At 40.6% G+C, this 21,869-nt stretch overlaps 4 protein-coding genes across 4 annotated transcripts; 2 read left to right on the top strand and 2 right to left on the bottom strand.

Annotated features, from left to right (window-relative positions):
• Nucleotides 1-1,313: 1,313 nt before the first annotated feature.
• On the bottom strand, nt 1,314-1,712 carry LOC143580695 (ubiquitin-like protein 5). The gene has a single exon (XM_077063653.1). The coding sequence runs from the start codon at nt 1,658-1,660 to the stop codon at nt 1,439-1,441; it is 222 nt and encodes a 73-aa protein (XP_076919768.1). The 5' UTR covers nt 1,661-1,712; the 3' UTR covers nt 1,314-1,438.
• A 1,714-nt stretch (nt 1,713-3,426) lies between these two features.
• Nucleotides 3,427-5,488, top strand: LOC143580685 (CASP-like protein 5A2). The gene is made up of 3 exons (XM_077063645.1): nt 3,427-3,701; nt 4,348-4,480; nt 5,086-5,488. Exons 1-3 carry the CDS (start codon nt 3,448-3,450, stop codon nt 5,275-5,277), a joined length of 579 nt encoding a protein of 192 aa, XP_076919760.1. The 5' UTR covers nt 3,427-3,447; the 3' UTR covers nt 5,278-5,488.
• Nucleotides 5,489-6,215: 727 nt separating this feature from the next.
• Nucleotides 6,216-9,528, bottom strand: LOC143582568 (double-stranded RNA-binding protein 6-like). The gene is made up of 3 exons (XM_077065099.1): nt 9,176-9,528; nt 8,005-8,224; nt 6,216-7,158 (listed from the first exon to the last, which is right to left on the bottom strand). The coding sequence occupies exons 1-3, from the start codon at nt 9,419-9,421 to the stop codon at nt 6,350-6,352; spliced, it is 1,275 nt and encodes a 424-aa protein (XP_076921214.1). The 5' UTR covers nt 9,422-9,528; the 3' UTR covers nt 6,216-6,349.
• A 6,030-nt stretch (nt 9,529-15,558) lies between these two features.
• LOC143582558 (caffeoylshikimate esterase-like) lies at nt 15,559-16,724 on the top strand. Its single transcript, XM_077065091.1, has one exon. It carries the CDS (start codon nt 15,692-15,694, stop codon nt 16,658-16,660), a length of 969 nt encoding a protein of 322 aa, XP_076921206.1. The 5' UTR covers nt 15,559-15,691; the 3' UTR covers nt 16,661-16,724.
• Nucleotides 16,725-21,869: the final 5,145 nt, after the last annotated feature.

The raw sequence follows: 21,869 nt of genomic DNA, 5'->3' as shown, positions 1-21,869 counted from the left end.
AGATCCGTATAATTGGTGAAATAGTTATTTAGTAAAAACTTAACAAAAAATTTTAACGCCAGTTAGTTAGAAAAAATATTACGATTGAGTGACCATTTGAACAATAAGTGATACTATGATATGAATCATCCATGTAATCTATTTGTGTGTGAATTAGCCTCACAAGCCTCACAAAATGATTAATAACTTACTAAACATAACATTTAATCATGAAATTATTATCAGTTAAAGTTGAACACAAATGCAAATACAAAAATTATAATTTGTTATAGTAGATTAAACCCACCCAAAATGACGGGTTTTGCAGGATAATTGAGTGTGTGACTTTTGCAGTTAGAGATGCTGACTGCAAATTTGGCTACCTGGGTTTGCCAAACCTAAACCCAAACCCGTTGTGATTGTATGCAATAAAGTGTGAAACCAAATGAACGCAATATACATTTCTTAAGGGCCAGATTTGCAATTTAACTAATTAATCTACCTAACTTTAGCACACTATATCCCAAGTAACTCAATATAGATGATTATCAAACACTCGACTAGCTAATATGATGCATATATAATACAAAGCTGATCAAAGAACTAACAGGCTTGTGTTTGAACCAATCGGACAAAAACAAATGACCTAGAAATAGGTCCAATGTAAAATAGGCATGAGCTTTAACCCGTCATTCAGTAAAATATAAACAAATGGTGTAAGAGCCAGACAACATGACAAACAAACATAAAATGTTTGCCCAATATTCGAATCCAAATTCCCTAACCTAAATCCCCAATTTTGTGAATTTGATTTATTCCGATTTGATTGTAAAAGGTTAAAAGCTTGTGAATCACGGTGTTCATTAGTTCACGCGTTTGCTTGTCTACTTTCGCTATAAGTCCCTAAAGTGTCTTTAATACATGATATTAAAGATTTCAAGACTAAGGCCCGAAACTGCTAGTTTCCCCAATAAGCCCTATGCAAAATTGCAAATACACATCAACAATCATCAAGACAGATGAAAGAAGTTAGTTTAGCCCTTACAACAACATCCCACAAATCTAAAACAAAATGCAGTAAAAACCATTAAAACTTAACAGTAGCATTTAGAAAACTAATCTATCTGCACTAATTTCAACATATTAAACTAAAAAGACATGTTAATCATCAAACACTCAACAAGATAGCCATTGAATCTCAAAGCAAATTAAAACCAACACATACACCCTAAAAATTAAACCGAAAAAATCCGAAACCACGAAACACTAAAAGAACCATTTGATATGATCAACCAACACAATTTCATACCTAAATTCAACAATTAGTCTACATATCAGACTTAAACTCCAATCAAATATTATATACTTTCAACAATTCGTTATTACACAACCAGATTCAAATACTTGCCGATTATTATAACCGATAGAAACTTACACGAACATCATACAACCCTAACTTTCAATTGTAATAGAGCTCGAGACCCATGCCATCATGAATCTCGTAATCCTTGAGAGTAATATGATCCTTGTAGATGTTGTACCACTTCTGGATCCGGATCTTATCCGCCCGTGTTCCGGTTTGAGCCGCCACAAGCTTCTTGAGGTCGCCGATGGTGTCGTCGTCGTTGCACTTCACGCGAACCTTCTTACCCAGTCGATCATTCAACACCACCTCGATCATCTTCTTTGATTGTTGTGATTCGATTTGGTGATTGTGAGTATTTGACTGGTTTTGAAACCCTAATTTTTGGGGGATTGGGATTTGGGGCTATTGCTTTATACTTGTGTAGTTGTGTGGTGTGTAAGTATTAATGAAGTTACCTTTACGTCCCTGAAGTTTCGTTAATTCTCAATATAAGTATATTCATATTTTAACAAGTAAAATTTTATTTTCGTGCATGTGGCTTGCTCAAATCAATTTCGTCTAGAGTTATTATTTTTGCCCGACTATAATTGTGGCTTTTAAAATTAACTATTTTTTTTCAACCAGTTAACAACATTTATTTTTACCAGGTGTTGAGGAGTATCATAAAAAAATGAATTTTAATAATCGCACATGTTTGTAGTTGAACGAGAGAACAAATGAATATTTTTATCACCAGTCTCATCTTTCACACTGTCTTTCTCATTGGACCTCCATTTAACTTCATTAAGTTTTATTTGAATTTAAAACTGATGTTTTGAGACTTTTATCGGAAGGATGATACAAGGCGATTGATGCAAAATTTACCTCGAAATGGTGATTAACAAAATTTGAGAAGATTGCCAATTGTTTTTGTAATGTATCGATTGAACCACAGCTGGAGTTGACGTTTAAATCTAATTTCGTTTAAGCAGCACTCAAACCAAAAGTTAAAATATAGGAAACATTGTTTCCTTAAAACAAATTATTGTCGTTCTTTACTCAAAATCGTTACAACCCACTGCCAAGAAAAATCCACCAAATTGCAGCCATTTTGCAACTTTCAACTTAACCTCGAAACCCGACCCAACGTAACTTGACTCAGTAAACCTAAAAACCATACAATCTAATCTAGACTGATTCGGTTGCCAAGTTAAGACAAGACGTGTGTTTCACTAAACTACCCACTCTTCTACCAATATCGTAATGCCACGTCTTTACCCAATACACTATCTTAAATCACTTAAACCATATCAACACCCCACTTAACTACCTCAACCATGTATCAAATTCTCTTCACTCTCTATTGGGTAGTTGTCAATGTATATGGGTTCCACAAATGGAGTTTAAAGTGAAGGCGTTGGTGTTACCTAATGAATATGGGTACATGATTCCACTTTACCAACCCCCCCCCCCCCCCTCTTATGTTTCCACCTTTGAAACCCCGATACCCGATAAAACAACTCGAAGAACCCTAGAACTAACTATATAATGGAGATTGCCAACCGATGTAAAACGAAATATTATGAAAACTTTTTTTGTAAAACGACGATTTTCTGGTGTCTTTCAGACCACCACACTCTCAAACTAAAGAACTTCATTGCCCTACTTTAACCAGACTATATTGTGGTAACCGATGACTTTATGATAGCTATGAAAACAAATATTTGAAAATCGTAATTTGCTCTATTTTTTTTTTTAATAAAACTGGATACGGTAAAGGATACATAAAGCGGTGCCTCCACCGCACCGCGTATACGACGTCGTGAACGTTACACTCCCGAGTCATCTTGTCGTCGTCGCCGGTCACTCCACTTTCCCAAAACAACCTTTACTCAGTTACTCCCATTCTTCACAATCAATCCTACAAACAATTTCTTTCAACAAATATCATTTCCATTTCAACTAATCAATTTGCCCTTCATCAATTTCACCAGATCGTCACTTATTTAACCCAATTTCGTTTAATCAGTAGTGCTAAAATAATGAATATTTGAACCCAACACTAGAGTATAATAATAATAATAATAATAATAATAATAATAATAATAATAATAATAATAATAATGAGCAGCAGAAGCCACCCAGCAGTGCACCCACTAGACATTGAAATATCCCAACTGACTGAAATTGCTCCTCCTGTTGCTGAAAATAACAATAACAACGGCTTACCTGATGACAGAGTCAGGATGAAAGACATTCAAGGCATGCCCGGCACTCCGGCCAACCTCGCCTTGCGTTTCTGTCAGTTCGGCTTTTCGGCTATTTCGGTTGCTGTTATGGCTGCCACCAGTGACTTCCCCTCTGTTACTGCCTTCAGGTAGCTTAGATAGGATTCTTTTGCATAATTGCATTTTTTAGTATTAATGATTGGAACTTTTAAATGGGTATTTGCTAATTCAATTTTTAATTTACTGAAAATTAGCATTGGATGTAGGCCTGTAGACTAACCGAACTGAACCGATCAAAGCATTGTTCTTGTTCGTCAAAGCTTCTATACGACAAACGAATTAAAGAGCCCAAAAAAAAAAGATTTTTTTGATGGTTTGGGTTAAATTACACAATCTTCTAAATATAGGAAGTCGTACGAACTGTCTCGTTGAACTCTACGATATTAGATTTTAGGTTTTCGCTTTTTGATTTCTAGTTTGTAGATTTTAGATTCTTTATTCAGATTATTGTCTCTTTTTATTTATCACTGTCTTCTTTTTTGTCATTGTGTCTTGTTTTATTGATATTGTGTTATATTTTGCTTGACATTGTGTCTTCTTACCCTTCCTAGATTAGTGTAGAATAACTTATCTGATTTGGCGTGTTTTTTTAGCTTTTGCTGAATGTTCAGTTCGTAATTGGATGTGTAGATATGAAATTTGAAGTATAATGTTTAGTTGTTTTTGATAATTTGCATATGTAATTTGAAGTGTAATGGTTGTCAAATGAACTTGTTTTCATGGTTGTTGTACTAGGTACCTTGTTGGAGCTCTAAGCTTGCAATGCCTATGGAGTCTCTCACTCGCATTCATTGATGTTTATGCTTTTTTAGGGAAGCGTAGTCTTAGAAACTCGAGAATCGTTGCCTTGTTCACAATTGGAGACGGGGTAATATTCTGATACTTTATTTCGTATGAAGTATTTTTCTGTCTGTTAGCTGTTTTTAAGGTAGTTATGGTTTTCATTACTTGTGTTCGTTGGCGGATCCAAAACATAATTTTACTAGCCTCATCATGCATAACTCTTCGGAATCCCAATTCACTGAATTCCAGTAACATAAACAATGGCCCGATTCAGCTCATGCTAAAAACCTAAAGTAACTTAAAAATCCTAAAGATTTTGTTGTATTTTAAATTATAGTTATTGAAGTCGGCTCCGTTATTTGTTTTGCTGGTTAATTTATTTTTGGCAATCAATACTTTTATTATTCTAGATTTATCGTACGCTTAACTTAATGATCATCCAAGCGTCTAAAGTTCTTTATGATTAACATTTGCTTATTTACAACGGTTTTAATTATTTCTAGATGCCATGGCTCATGAGGTTGGATTTACATATTTGATTATAAATGTTGTTAGCATCATAAGATATTATCAAGTTATATCACATATTAGAAGTTATAAAATGTGTTATAAAATATTTGTAATTTTGTTCATTGAAAATGTATTTTATTGATGATGGGTTTAACTTATGTTATGTTTTTGAGGATGCAGATTACATCAACTCTTACATTCGCTGCAGCATGTGCATCGGCTGGTATAACCGTTCTCATTGGTAACGACTTCAATAACTGTGCACAGAACCATTGCACCAGGTTCGAGACCTCAACGGCTATGGCTTTTGTTAGTTGGTTCGCGGTTTCACCTTCATTTTTCTTGAATTTCTGGTATCTAGCATCTGGATGAAAGTTGGTATATAGGATGGGAATGTTGTGTTTTCAGTTTGTACCCTTTGTACCTCGTGTGGTTTTTGTTGACTATGATTAACCTAACGCATTGACTGCTTTACTCTTTATGTTGTATAAATCAAGTCATTACTTGTTGACTTTTTTAAGTCATATGTCATGACTAGTTGACTCTTGTTATCCTTTTAAATCTTACAACCACAAACCAATTATTTTAGGTAGTCAAGGATTCCAAATTAAGTTGCAATGATTTTTTATAGTAAAAGATTCTAATTTAAGTTACATTGTTAGAATAACTAAACCACTTTATATTATTCACTTGTTTTTATTTTTAATATTCTAATGGCTTGGCTAATGGTAAATTTACTGTTTGAATACATTATAATGTTAACGGAGCGTTTGATAAATCATCGATAAATAACGCTTGAAGATCTTCACATTATAATGTTTGAATACAAACACTTCCTCCTTTTATTAACATTTCTTCTTTCCTGAAAACACCTAACAATGGTAACAGAGCCGAGACTCCATTGATTACTACAGTTCTTAAACATCTAAGTGATTTGTGGAGCAACAACAATTATTAAGCAGAACATCGAGTATCAGACAGTGCAACAGGTGATTCTCAAAGTAAAAAACGATAATGTCGATTCACAAAAAAATTAACGAAAATGAAAAGACCTTGACTACAAGGCATTTGATAATGAAGGTCAAAGAATGACAACGAAATAGTTCTATCGTCACGAATGACAACGAAGGAGATTATAGCATACACAAGTTGAGTTTGACCACAAGGCGTTTGATAAATCATCGATAAATAACGCTTGAAGATCTTCACATCAACTTTTACCTTAGCGTTATGGACCAAATGTTTGAAGATCTTATCTACTTGAGATGTAAATGTAAGAGTTGAGTACCATATTTGCTCTCCTGTTTCAAAATAAACCCTACAGATTTCAATTTTCTCTTTGCTCCAAATGGAGCTCAATTTCTATTCCCAAAAAGAAAATATTAAACAAGAATACATCAAACACCTACAATTTTAAGTTGCACAACACAAATAACCCTACTCATCAAATTTCTAGCTCCTTCAGCACGCACTCTACCAATTCGTCCACCTCTTCATCAGGAACTGGCGGGCTGATAGAAACTGCGGTTGCATCACTCCCTTTATCCTCTGTTGTCGACAATGACGTGGCTGGTAGCTCGGATGGAGATTTGGAGTCCTCATCAGAAATTGTAATCTTCTTTACCTCATTTGGTGGTATGCAGCTTGTTACAGGCTTAGCAACTGCAGAGAAAACTGGAACTGCCTGTCTAATGGTGACTGGCGGTGCTACACCACCACACATAGGCGGTGGAAACCCAAACCCTGGAGGAATGTGACTAACTGGTGGTGGTCCCACACCCATACGTGGTGGCGGAGCAGCGAAAACAGGAATCGAATTGCGTATAGTAACCGGAGGAGCAACTCCATGGTGGGGCCGGAAGTGCCGAACCGGGATGTACGGTGCGGCTCCAACTGCCGGAAACTTGTGTTGGCGGGGTATGGTGGGTGTTTCTGCTGACTGAGAAGCGGGTTGTGGCGGCTCACTGGCGGTGGAGACTGGAAACTGCGTTTGGGGTGCATTTGATAATGTGGTTTGGTGACGCCTGCTGGGACCCGTTTTGGGGCATATTAATGGAAGGATTTTTGAGGAAGCAGCTGGCTGTGTTTGGCCGGTAAGTGCTTTTGGTTTTGGGGGAGGAAAACGGATTGGAAAGGGTATATTGGACATTCTTGCCTTCAACCTGAATTTTTGTAAAGCACGGGCCACGGTAACATGTTCCTGCTCCTCGGTGTTTCCTTTTCGCAATGGCAAGCTTTCTGATTGCTGTGTTACTGAACAAATAGAAGAGATGTCATTCATCTGAAACCATACTTTATACTTTATATGCACAGATAAAAACTTTGAAAAGGAATATATAAATTCTGAGGTGCCAATTTCAACCCGTGTAATTATAAATGGGCTGATTTGGCTTACACTCTTATCACTAAGAGGTCAAAAACGTACTAATAAAATTTGGCTTACGGAAAAACGGGTCAAAATGGGTCAGATCCTCGAGAGTCAAAATGAGTTGAGGCCTCATGGGTTAAACGGGTTGAAAGTAGGACCTGCTAAATCATCTTATTTGAAAAACTGGATACTTACTGAAATAATATATTTTATTAATTTAGTTAAATGAACGAACATATGTATCGTTTGTTCATTTATGTTCTGTGAACGTCCGCTTACATCCATTCATTTATGTCCGTTCGTTTACGTTCATTTATGTTTGTTAGTTTAGATTTGTTAAAGTTCTTTAATGTATTTATTTAACTTTTTATGCCCACTACAGTATAGTTTAGTATTAACAAATTTATAAGCCCAATATATTGTTCACGTTTACTTTTAATTGGTTTTAGCTCATTTATGTCTGTTGACCTGTGCATCTATGTTCTCATTCGTGCACTGTTCTTTTATACTGTTAATGAACGAATATAAACGAAAACCAACAGTAAAACCTCGTTCATTTAATTGTTCGTGTTCGATCGTTTGTTCAGTTAAAAGTTAAACGAACACGAACATCTTATGTTCGTGTTCTTTCAGTTACAAGCCTAAACCCAACCCATGCCAACTAACTCTATTTTACCGTCTTACTAACAGTATATACTGCATCAGATATCAATACAAATTGCATGACTTACAAAGTTTTAGAGATGACCAAGCTGACATAGCAGCATTCTTCTCAGCTTGTTTCTTGTTTTTGGCGGGTTCTCCTGTAAATATGCAGCCCGCCAATTCTACAGTGCAGGTGAAAATGGGCAGATGCCCGAGGCCCGATCTTGAAGTTGTGTATGTCGGTAGAGATGACCCGACTCTTTGAGATACCTCCTGCAAAAGATTCTTGTACACCCCTGTCTCATCCTGTCAAATGTCCACCCAAATTTTAGTTAAGAAAGTTATGCATGCAAGATAAATATAAATACCAGTACACATTTTCAGACATAAAATTTGAAGCCACAATACTATAGTACTGTCCAGCAGGTGAACCTATTTTGATAATTGATTTTTTTTAAATTACTCGTTCCAACCTAAGTCCATTTTGTCACAAACCTAACTGACACTTCTTTAAAATGAACCTTTTTGACCCGAACTCATTTTGCTAAGAGCAAGCGTTTGACAATTGACCCAAACACGTCCCGACCCGCCCACTTGCAGGCTTAATTGTTTGACCCCTGCGCCCGGGGGGGGGGGGGGGCTACTTGACGAAGAAGGTCCACCAAACCCACATTCGACTACAAAGGCCGACTCAGTTTCCATTGTAGCAACATTTTACTTATGAGTTCAAAACCATCATATACATGAAAGTGACGAAACTATAAACCAATGTCCTCTGTAAGCACCATAACATCAATAACCCATGGTGGTGAACATATTAGGGGTAAACTTAAAAAATCCACCAACTTATGATATCCAAATAGGGGTGTACATAAACCAGGTAAAGCCCGCCAGACACGACCCGGATCAGACCCGGTTATTTACAATAGGTCGGTTCCCAGGTCCTAAGAATACCGTTAAACGGGTCCGGGGTGCGGGTCAGGTCTCGCAGGTCTGTCCATTTTCTCTTTACATAAACCGAAGAAGACCCACGAGACCCAAACCAATCAGACCCGGTTATTTACAATATGGGGCCAGGTCCCGGGTACTGAGAATACCACTCGGGTCTAACAGGTCTGACCCGTTTGCACGCCCCTATCCAAATCTGCACTTTATTGCTTGTTTCTAAACAAACTTCATATTTTATACAAATCCACAATCACCAATTTCAAAAAAAAAAATCAGATTTGCAAACCGTAGAAAATATCAAACACTGACCAGTATCCTAGCAGCCAACGAATTAGACGGACCATGACTGGCAAGTTCACTAAGAGCAATCTCAGCTGCAGAGTGTTCTGCTTGCCTCAACGTTGTGCAGTAATTAGGGCTTTCATACGTCTCGCCGTTAAAATTAACGGCGGCTTTGAACCGCGGCGCGTGATCTGGACCTTCGCGTATGCACGTATACGACGGTATGTTGAAGCAGCTCCTCTGTGCTAACTCCTGCAGCTGGTTCTTATACATTTGTAAAATCAAGCTTCGATTGGTAATGCTGATCTACGGGTTTCTAGGGTTTTGATTTCAGTAACAATGCATGTGTAATTAGAGAACTGTATGCATATGTTTGGGGTGTGTGTATAGACTATAGAGAGAGTGAATGAGTGAAGGAAGTGAAGTGTGTTAAAAATACAGTTTTTTAATGATTTTGACGTTCAATACTGACTCGTTTAATATGTAATTTTGGTTTTGGAAGGATTGGAGTCGAGGGTGCTCGACTCTTTTCTTATATACGAATGTTGGATGTAAATCATCGGGAATATAAAAGGTTTATTTTAGTGAAAATAATTAATGATAAAAATAAATGATTTAATCATCATAGTGAAACGCTTATATAAAGTGAATGATTATTATGTGTTAAAGGTGTTATCATTGTTGAGCGTTTGTATATCATATCTATATGTTTGTATATTAGATGAAATTAGATGGAATGACGTGTATGACAGCGCGGATTCTGTATATTTGATGATTCGAGGATCTGGAATGTTAAAATAATAAGTGTGAAAGACTTTTCCTTTAAAGACCGTCATTAGATGTAAATATACTATGTAACTTTGGTTTTGAATTTGATTAGTTTTGAGGACCTTATCTAGATGGATTAGAATTGAGGATGCACGACTCTTTCATTATAGAAGATTATTGAATGTAAATCTTGTAGAACATAAAAGGTTCACTTTAGTGAATATAATTAATAAAAAATACTTTAAATCATTATGGGTATAAAACGGTTATATAAAGTGAATGATCGTGTTTCAAAGAAGTCATCATTGTTAAGCGTTTGTATATCATATCTATATGCATGTATATTAGATGGAATGGCTTATATTACAGTGTGGATTGTAGAGATTTGATGATTCGAGGATCTGTACTGAAGGATTTTTCTTTAAAGTCCATTATTGAATTTTAATTTACTAGAAAATAAAAACGCTTAATAAAATGTATACGATAAATATCTAAACAATTTAACAAATACAAAGTTATAATCACAATTGGGGTTGTTAATTTTAAAGGGAGATTAATAAGGGAAAACTAATTTCTTTTCCTAAATAATATTGTATGCATATGTATAATCTAGATTTAGACTGTTATTATTTCATTTTTTTTTTTATCTGTGAAAATAAGAACTGTAAATACTCTTGACTTCCAATTAATAAAGATGCTTTTTGCAAGGCCAACATATATTATAAAAAGGTGAAAATTTACTACATCAAGCAAATAGTTAGAACACAAAATCACGGGAAAAAAATATACATGACTAATGTTGTCAAAGTAAAAAAAAAATTGGATTATTTGATTAAATAATCTCACTTTAAATGAGTTGGCCAATAAAATCTCACCTAAGTTATTTCCCCTTGGCAGTCCCATCTTTTCATTGTTTTTTTTTTTGTTTTATGATCCCCGTTAAAAATAATTATCGGGGTTAACTTTTTGCTGATGTAGCTAGATTATTTGGCATTTTAAAAATCCTACATGGCTTTTTTTTCTTTCTTTCTTTGATTTTATTAACCCACAATTCGAAACCCCTGGTTTCTCGACTTCTACGGCGTTGGAAGCTGACGCAACCACCGACGGACAGTGTATTGATGACCAGAGAGATGTAGGTGAGCGGCTGGTGAAGGTCATTATACATGTTGAAGACGGCATCTTTTAAACCCTAATTCGAAGAAGACGATCAACAAATTGATGTCATCTGAACCCTAATTCGAAGAAGACGATCTGATTTCATCTGAACCCTAATTCGAAATTGTCGGTTTCTCGACTTCTACGGCGTTGGAAGCTGCCGCAACCACCGCCGGACGGTGTATTGATAACCGGAGAGAGGTAGGTGAACGGCTGGTGAAGGTCAGGATAGAGGTTGAAGACGGTATAGTTGTCCGATGGTGGTTAAAGGATATTCCGGTGTGAAACGGTGAGGTGCAAAACGACGTCGTAGCAGCCATGTGTTTGGGGGGGTGTGCGATCTGAAAAGCCATGTAGGATTTTTGGGGTGTGCGTGTGCCAACTCATCTAGCCACACCAGCAAAAAAGTTAACCCCGTTAAATATTTTGACGGGGATCATAAAACAAAAAAACATGAAAAATGTGGGACTGTCAGAGGGAAATAACTCAGGTGGGATTATTATTGACCAACTCATTAAATGTGGGATTATTTTAATTCAATAATCCAAAATAATACATAATATAGGTCCTTGATTCGAACCCCTAATGAGAATTGTAGTCTTTGCGCGGGCGTCTCATCCCTAAGACTTGTTTGTTATGTATGTAGTGCCCCATGGTTCCTCAAGTGCCAACCGTAGAGTGGAACACTATCAACAAGGGTGTTATTGGCCACTAACCAATCACTAATGGCTTTTTTACCCCATATCAGCCATATTAATACCAATACTCTCTTCCCTACGACTCCGCCTATTGCATTATGTTAGGTATTAAACAGTAGAGGGACTAAAGTGTAAATACACAAATGATGAAGGATTATGAAAGTGGGTTAAATTTTATAATTTAATGTAATAAGACCAAATGTAGTGGGGCGTCATGACGTGGGAAAAACCCCAAAACGCTAGGGAAACACCGCTCCTTAAGCTGGCGTTTTGGGTGGACTTTTTTTGTTTGTTTGGGCATTTTGTATAAAACGCTGGTGGGGGAGAAGATTTGGTGGTGGTGTAATGATTAAAGGAGCTTTTTATCACTACATTATTTTTTATAAAAAAACCTCATTCTTGATCAAGGCTCACGTATCACAAAACATCTAAAGGTGAGACTTTACACCACACATTGTCTAAATGTTTGTCACGGACCACTAATAGCAATAGGTGAACATAAATAAAGAGACTAGAAAAGTAATTGCTAGGATATAGTCAAGGGACCATCATTGTAATTACCCTTAAATGGTAATATGAAATTTGTACGGTACAACTCATCAAGGCCTTCAATTACGCATCATGGGCAGGCAAAGTGACGTCACAGGACGACCCTCTTAAAAAAAACAATTAAACCTCATTATAACATTCAAACATTGCAAAGAAAAGCATTTTCCCTAATGAAGAAAAAAAGTATAACAAAAATAATTAATATATTATTAACTTTAACACTAGTAATCCGGACAACAACATGGTGAAGAAGGATGCCGGAAAACCCCAATATTAGAGGTGCACATCCTAACCGGTTAACCGGTTGGTTTCTAACCGGTTTGTAACCGATTCCCTAACCGGTTAGTAACCGGTCCAACTCTAACCGGTTACTAAACGATTCTAACCGCCGGTTAGTAACCGGTTTATATATTTGATTTCAAAATTGGTTAACCGAACCGGTTAACCGATTTTTTTAATTATTATTTTATAAAAAACCGGTTATTAACCGGTTAACCGGTCCGGCCTAACCGGTCAAAACCGCTTCTACAGCCGGTCAAAACCGGTTATTAACCTAACCGAAAAACCGGTATAACCGGTTAGTACCCTTTATCAAAAAAACCGGTTATAGGTTAACCGGTTAACCGATTTGTGCACCTCTACCCAATATTGGAGGGGTTGTCTGCTTTTGGACAAAGGTTTGTTTATCTTGAATAGAAAATAGGAGGAACAAGAAATGTGGGTTCATGGCCGGCCCATTAGTTCATAGTAAGTTAAGAATTTGGGCTCTTAAAATAGAAGGGCAATTATTTTAAAAGAAAAAACATATATCAATCATGTATTCATGTATATATAAAGTATTAGTTATAGTTATTAGATCATGGTTTATTGGTTTAGTTGTAAGAAGCCCACTTTGTTACTGTTGGAGTCTTGGACTTAGGTTTGAGCTGGCTTTTGCAGCCCAATAAAAATGATCATACTTTTTGTGAAATTGAATAGTATATAACTTTGAACATATAGTATATACACGTTATTTGGATTTAAACCAAATTAAATTTAAGTTAATTTATATTAACATATGAAACTTAAAATGTGAGTTTATCAACTTTAATTGTTTTCACAACTTTTCTATGTTCTTTGTGTCATCGATTTATATAAATTAATTACATTTTGACTGATGTTGACAATTCGGGTGACATATCATGCCTCATGGTAGCTACAATTTCTCCAAGATTCCACAAGAAGTTGGAATATCTTTATGCTTATGATTGGAATTAACTAACTGAAAAAAGATTTTCTAACAAATTCGTTGTGAGCGTTTTGAAATCTTCCAAGCGCTCACAACATGTCAAACGGAGGACACGAAACTGGCTCTCACTTCCCAAGACAGGAGTTATTTGATCGGCTTCAGAAGCTAGGCTTGCCAGAGAACCAAAGTTAGTTGTGGATTTTATCCTTAAACTCATTGCTTATCATACAGGCCGATGCATTTCTTTATCCTCCCTAATGATCGATGGCTTTCTTTGTTCCTCGTCTCAAACAAATGGCCTCTACCTGTCACGAACAACCCGTGGCCAAGGACCTTGTGATCAGGACCGGCCTTACTTCCTGCTATTGCGTTGGTCCCCAATCTTTTGGGGCCCCTATTTTTTATTTTTTTTTTAAAAAGAACTTACAAATGAAAATATCATCAAGTATTTGGTTTTGAGAAATAGAAATAAAAATTCTCACCGAAAAGAATAACGAATTAGAGGGTCGAGGAACAAACATGAAACGGAGCATTAACAATAAAAATTCAATCATGATTCTTGAAGATAGAAGTATACAATCTAAGAGTAAAAGACTGGAACGTCGAAGTATACGATAATATTCTCACTTCTCTTTAACAACCGAAATCCATTGATTGGAATCATATATATGTTATTTTGTAATCAATTTTGTTGATTTACTCTCTTTCATTAACTTTTTGTCACATAGTTGGTTTTGATTTATAGTTAATTCATTAGAAATGTTGATTTTGATGAGAGAAAATAGATTTGTTTCATGCATTATTTTTTTGTTTTCATTGGAGAAGATAAACATGAGTTGGAGGCATGATTCTTATAAGTGTACACATGAGTGCAGGACTTATTAAGGTACATAAAGAATAAAAGAAACTTAAGAGTATGATTCATTATACCATAGAGAAGAAAACTAGGTTTCTCTTCATGTGCACCAGAAACCCCATCGACGATTGGAGGATCATGGCGGATGGCGATGGTGTATCAATGAAGCATTAAGTTTTAGAAAAAATTACCGTTTTTTATGATTGAAGTTACATAAGAAATTCGAGAGACAGTAATGCAAGTGATGGTTGCATAAAATAAACTTTGGAGAGGGTTTTGTTAAAAGAATGTTGAGATACATAACAGGATGGTTCGATTAAGTCAACGAGTTATATGGCCTTTTGACCCACGTTAAAAATGATGTGTTTCAACCGAACTTATTATTTTTAGTTCTAGAAAAAAAACCCAAGCTTTTTCATTCGTCTTGAACCTCAAAACGGTCGAGCCATCCTATCTTGCGTCTTTCCATCTCTTCCACGATTACAACCACTCTCTTTTTAAACGTGGAAGGTTTGTTCAATTTTCATTTCACATAAAAAGATCTAATTACAATAAAGAGGCAGGTAAGCGGGCAACAAGCTGCGCCGCCACCCCCTTTTGAATGACAAAACCGATCCCATTGAAAATAAAATTATCGTTCTTCGACGTCGTTGAGTTACTGTGCACGACCCGCTGAACTCTTTTTAAAAACGTAGCAGCATCGGGAGCAAGAGACCCTACCACTCTCTATCGCTCCCTTACACTAGCATCCTATATTCAAGTACCCAATTACAAACACTCTAATTTGAACCATGAACTACAATGTAATCAAAAGATCATAAAATCCATTTCACTTCAACACATCTTATTTCAGTATATAAATTAATAACACAGTATATAAATAAAAAATACGGATGAGCTCGGTACCGCAAAACCCCGATCCTGATTTTCCCAAAATCTTTGTACCAGTACCGAAAATATTCAATTCGGTTTAGTAGTACTGAAAATTTTCGGTTTGATACCGGAAATATGAGAAATACCTGTAGCAAACCGAATCATACCAGTACCATATTGCACCGATCCAAACACGTCAAAAAATACCAAATTAATACCGACAATACAATACCCGTTTGCTCATCCCTACATTACACGCATTAATATTTGCACCCACAATGAATTCAGTTATTCATCACCATCTCTATCCAAACATTTAATAACCAAACCAGTAGTTCCAACGCTCTTCTCACCTCCCTCCTAAACCCCCACCTATAAACCCACCCACCACCAAACCACCATAACCCCAAACCATGGTGCACCCAATTGCCGAAGCCAACGAAACCTCACCATTCGGCTCACTAACCCCAGACCAATTCTACACCCACCACAACATCTCACACTCCAACTACATCACCAACTCTAGAGGCCTCAAGCTATTCACCCAGTCATGGAGCCCACTCCCACCTACCAAACTCACCGGCCTCATCTGTGCCGTCCACGGCTACACCGGCGAGTCCAGCTGGTTCGTCCAGTTGACCTGCGTCCACTTAGCCAAAGCAGGATTCGCCGTATGCGCCATTGACCACCAAGGCCACGGCTTCTCAGACGGTTTACAGTATCATATTCCGGACATTAACCCCGTCGTCGACGACTGTATTTCGTATTTCAACTCCTTCCGTGAATCACACGCGCACTCGCTCCCGTCGTTTCTATACTCCGAGTCCCTCGGCGGCGCGATCGCGTTACTTATTACGCTCCGCCGCGCCGGAAAGCCTTACGACGGACTTATCCTCAACGGTGCGATGTGTGGAATCAGCGACAAGTACAAACCGCCGTGGCCGTTGGAGCATTTCCTCTCACTCGCCGCCACGTTGATTCCGACTTGGCGCGTGGTTCCCACGCGCGGCTCGATACCGGACGTGTCTTTCAAAGTGGAGTGGAAGCGGAAGCTGGCGACGGCCAGTCCGAGACGGACGGAGGCGAGGCCACGCGCGTCGACGGCGCGTGAGCTGTTGAGGATATGCAGGGAGGTGCAGAGTCGGTTTACGGAGGTGGATGTGCCGTTGCTGATTATTCATGGTGGTGATGATAGGGTTTGTGATCCGGCGTGTGTGGAGGATTTGTATGCACGCGCCGCGAGTAATGATAAGACGTTGAAGATGTACCCGGGGATGTGGCATCAGTTGATTGGTGAAGAGGATGATGACGTGGAGACTGTGTTTGGTGACGTGGTGGAGTGGTTAAAGGCTAGAGCCAGAAGCGATGGCGACGATGAATAGAAGTTATAACGGTGTTGTTTAATACCGTGTAATTGATTATTAAGTTGTTATTGTTATCTATCTATGTTTAAGTTGATGACGAATGAACTAATAATCTTATTGCAAATGTAATTGATGATTTATCAGTCTAGGAAGTTGAAGAAACACTAAGTGACCCAGGGCAGATTACGGATAATCTGTGGGTTAAGTAATGTTTCCCACGAGGATGAGGTCCAGCAGAGAAGGTTGTTCTTCAGATGACCTGCAAAACAGACACCGTAAGCTCGTCACTGAGAAGGGGGGTTCCTCCTTGTGACCACCCTCCGGCGTGAGAATCAGACTAGATTGCTCTGAATATATGTGTATAACCATTCCAAGGTGTTGGAGTATTTATAGCCGAAGGTAGGTTTCCTAGAAGGTACAGCCGGCTGAATAGTATTCCTGTTCTACCAACAGTGGGCTACGCACAAGCCATGCTGGTTGGTGGATAGGCTGCGGCCGACAGTGACAAGGTCGGCTGTATACTGTTCCTTTACTGCCGGCTATGCACTGTTCCACCAACTGTAGGCTGCGCACGTCCCACAGTAAGGGTTGGTGAGTAGGCAGCGGCTAATAGTGACAAACAGTACTAGAGGGTGCTCCTCCTCGTACTGTTGTCGGTGAGCTGTCACCCTGTGATTGGTTCATGGGCGTCTCTGGTCAGATCGTCTGTTTTGCCCATACCTTGGTAGGTATAGTACAAAAGATCTTCCAGAAGCATACGGACTGGCTCATTTGGGCGGGAGTATTCCCGCCTTACTCATTCCTTCAGGTGACTACTGAAGTAGCAAGAGTTAGTGCCTTGTGCGTGTAGCCTTGCTATCAGTGCGGGTAGCCTTCCCTGATGGCTTGTATCCGCAACTGCGGGAACAAGCGGGGTACTTCACCATTGGGAGGCTTTCCCTGCGGGTACAGCTGGCGTACTGCGCGTAAGGTCTTCTCTGAGCATGGTGGGTCCTGCGGAAGCAGTTGGTCGTTGCGCAGACGTCCCTGTTCAAGGTGAGTCTTGCGGGTCCAACTGGGCTCTACTGGGACCTACCTCTTCAAGTCCCCTCAGTCCAATGTTCTTCTCATGAATTATTAATAAGTGAGGTGAACTTTTGGACTAGCAAGGGGTTTTGAAAAAGGTTTTTAGTTTTAAGGTTTTCCGTGGGGATTCTTCCCGCGGTTTTCCTAATGTCACGCAGAAATTCCCGACTTTTCTGCTTGATCTTTGGGTATGAAGCGGGTAGGTCTATAACCTCCTCGCAAGTCAGGAGCGTTGAGTCCCACTTGTGTGGATTCTCCATGGGGTTTTGGTAGTTTTCAACATAGTTATCAATTATGTTAAAACCACCAATTCCATCTTGGAGTTTCAAACAATATAGTTCTCGACGTTCCCGCCATGCGAGGATGTTATTCCCGTTTCCGCAAGCATGGCCCAAAAGATCCTTCCTGGTTTGAATTCCCTGCGGAGTGCTAAGTATGTGAAGGGTTTTGCCTTGACACTGTACCCGCACTCGTCTTACGGTTACTTTACTTCCAAGGTATTCCTGGCGTCAATTCCCTGCGGGTGCTAAGTATGTGAAGGGTTTTGCCTTAACACTTTACTCGCACCTGTCTTATAGTTATTTGGTTGCCAAGGTAAGGGGTATTTTCCCGCTTTTTGAATCTTTTTGAAATTTTGAAATTCGAAGAGTTGGTGAAAGGATAAGAACAGTCCAAACTATTGAAACGTCATCCGACGGTTTCTTCTGACAGTGTCAGGACGTGCAGGAAGTTATGGCGACGTGACAGTATATGGTCATTCCAGGCGCTTTTTCAGGCGCGTGGGCGCGAATTTTCGGGCGCGTGGCCGCGAAATTACTGGCACGCGTCCTTTCAACAGCTGTTGCCAGCTTGCTTTTTGCCACGTGTCATAGTTTCATTGCACCTGCGATTTCTCTCTCTTCCGCATTAAATTCACCGCATTAATTGCGATTAGTATATAAAGGGGGAGAGGGTCCTTTGAAATCCACACTTTCACTTTTCTCTTCATCTTCAAAACGATTTCCGGCGAATACTCACCTTTTCAGTCGAGCATTCTCTTGAAATCGTTCTCTTTTTCATACCTGCAAGATGTCTTCTGCTTACGATCTTGAGGGTACAGCCCAGGAGGCTGGGGTGCACGCCGAGCACCCGTCATCCACGTCCGACAAGGATGACAAGAGTACTGCTGGCGAGTGCCAGTGTGCTCTGCCTGTCGATCTATATCAGTACATCGTCAGGAAGTTCATGCTCGAGTCTCTCGAGCCTGAGTTTCCTGAACCTCATCAGACGGTGTATGATGCCCCCAGAGGCAAGATCGGGGTATATGCCGCATTCTTTGTCTATGGGAATCTTAGGTTCCCATTGACAAAGTTTGTGTACCGTGTCCTAGAGAGGCACGGTGTACACCTGACCGAGGTGCACCCGATGGCGATCGCGAAGATTCGCCACTTCGAGTGGGTGTGCCGGATTCTGGGCATTGAGCCCTTCGTCGACCGCCTGATGACCTTCTACTCTTGGAGGTGCATCCAGGGGTGGTATACTCTGATAACCCGTATAAAGGGTTTGAAGATTTGCGCAACCGAGCGCAGTCTTCGTTCGTGGAAGCGGGAGTTCTTTTTTATCTCCGCTCGCGCCATCCCCCTTGCCATGAAGTTCAAGAATGGGCAAGCACTCTCCAGCCTTCACGCCTCCAACTATCAGGAGGCGGAATGGTTCTCGAAGATATCCCGAGTCCAATCTCCGGTTTACCGCTTTGCGGAGTCCGGGATGGTGATGCTCGGGATGAGCCGGGTATGGAAGGATGCGGATGCGCAAAAGATCCCGATCGTCCTCGAATACGGTTTGAACTCTGTTCCTTACGGTACGGTATGTCTTCTTTGTTTATATTTGTTTGTCTTCTAACTGTTTTCTTTTATTTCAGAGGGGAACGACTTGCAGTCGCTCCTGTATCCGCGGGAGGCTGATAGTCCCGCTCGGATGGGTACTCGTGCTCTAGATGAGAACGAGTTGCCCATCCTTGCACAGACGGCGGATCGGTTCGTGGAGGTCTACCCGCCAGGCCACGAGATCTTGAGCGCCAGGCGGCCAGGTAAGGCGTTATTCAACCCTCGACCCCTCAATGTTGAAACCTCTGCTGGAATTCCTCTAATCCTGTGTTCTGATGAGGAATCCGCAGATGGTCCTTCGTTGGTGCGGAAGAAGAAGGCTGCCGGCGGGAAGGGGAAGGCGAAGGTGGCCTCCACTGCCGATCCGGTGCCTCGGTCTGACTCAAAGACCGAGAGCGATGAGGTGGCGGGGAACCCCGGTGGTGATAAGACCACTGCTCCGGAGGCTGCGACTGTCACCTCCGGAGAGCCCAGGATGACGACGGTGAGCGGCGCAAAGAGGCCGGCTCCATCGGGTTCGTCCCCGCCTGTCCGCACTTTTAGGCTCAAGAAAACCCCTAAGTACAAACTTCCTTTATTTTTAACTTCATAGCTTTCCATCATTAATACTTATTTTCCTTGTGTAGGCGTGGATGCTACCGCATTCCAGGGTGGAGCGGGGAGGAGTACCTCCCCGCCCATGACGGTAGGCTTGGTCAGCCTACCTGAGGCGACGACCCAGGCGGCTGCGCCTACGCCTGCTTCCGCTGGTTCAGTTGCTCACTCCGTTGAGCCAACTGTTCCAGCTGTGATGACATCACCGCCGGCCGTCAGTGCCATATTTACCGCATCTTTCACTGAGCCGGCGGTTACTTTTGCTGCGGACTCCGCAGCGGCGACTGCGGCGGCCTTCACCATGCCTCCTCCGTCATCGGCAACGACGGCCGATCCTTCAGGTATGCATGGGGCTTCTCGCCAACCTCTGCCTCCTTCCCATCTACCTGACCTCTTGGACGGATTTCCCTTGGGTTCAGGTGATGGGTTTGGCGGCTATCGGCCTGTTATTGACCCTACAGGTGCGTAGGGTTCTTTTGGCCTATTTTTTTTTTTTTTTTTTTTATATATCATATTTTCCTAACTGCTTTTTGTTTTTTGCAGTGTCGGATTCCAATGAAGTGTATGTTCCACGATGGAACATCCGCCGAGGAACAACCCTTCGCACACCTGTGGAGTGCGTGGAGTGGGCTCGTCACGCAGCTCCCAGTGGTGCGTTGGGGGAAGCCATGGCTAGCTACCAGGAGGGTAGGCTAACCAATGAGCTTCGGGTTCTCCTGGCCCGGATGCAGCCGCGCGTCGAGCTGCTTTGTCGTGAAAACGACAAGTTAAAAGCAGCTCGCATTCAAGAAGTAGCTCAGGCGCGGGCTGTCCGGGAGAATAATAGGAGGCTCTCCGCCGCGGCTGCGGAGAAGGAGAAGGCGTTCAAGGCCCTTGAAGTTGAGGTTCAGGCCCGTCTCGAAGTCCGTTCCAAGGCTGCCCAAGCTGTTAACGAACAGCTTCGGCTGGCTAAGGAAACTGCTAGGAACGCAACTGAAAGGGCCACCAAGGCTGAAGCTGTTGCTGAGCCTCTACGCCTCGAGAATGAGGAACTTAAAGCTAAATTAGAGGCGCTCCAACAGGCTCATGATGCCTTGGCGATGGAGGACGCGAAGAAGCTCCAAGAGATCCTGGACCAGAGGGGCGTGCTTGACCACACTGAGCGGAAGCTAAAGGGCGTCGAAGAGGCTGCTGCAAAGGAAGTGTTGCTTGCCAACCTCAATAAAAGTGAAGCCGAACGCGCCTGTAACCAAGCTCAAGCCGCCCTCCAAGAAGCTCTGGTTGCCAAGGAATGGCTTCTTCGAGAAGCGTTGTCTCAGGTAAGCTTTTCATGTCTTTACGCTTTTCTTTGTAAATAGAAAAGGTTTTGATACTTGTATTTTTTTTCTTTTTGTAGGTTGTGCATCGGGTCTTCACGGAGACGTCTTATGACGATGCTATGAGCACAGCCCTCAACGCTTCTCATGAGGATGGGGAAAAGGCCGGCTTCCTGCTTGGTCTAGGGTTTGTTGAGAAAGGCATCCCGCCTTCCAACTTCCCTTTGTATGATGTGGATACTGAAGCTGTTTATGACCAAGCAGTGAATCAGTATGCCGCCTTCCCGCATCCGGTGGTGGAGAAGGTAAACGAAGTCGCTGCTGCTGATGATGGGCTAGCTATTCTTAAAGCTTTCCTTGAACCGCCACGCTCTACTGATGGTGCGGGTCCAAGTGGAAGTGGTCCTG

Source organism: Bidens hawaiensis, unplaced genomic scaffold, assembly GCF_021521415.1.
Source record: "Bidens hawaiensis isolate Kalapana, Puna unplaced genomic scaffold, B.hawaiensis_p1.1 tig00001511_1, whole genome shotgun sequence".
NCBI classification, from domain to species: domain Eukaryota; kingdom Viridiplantae; phylum Streptophyta; class Magnoliopsida; order Asterales; family Asteraceae; genus Bidens; species Bidens hawaiensis.
Note: the sequence above shows the minus strand (reverse complement) of the source record. Positions and strands in the feature narration are given on the sequence as shown.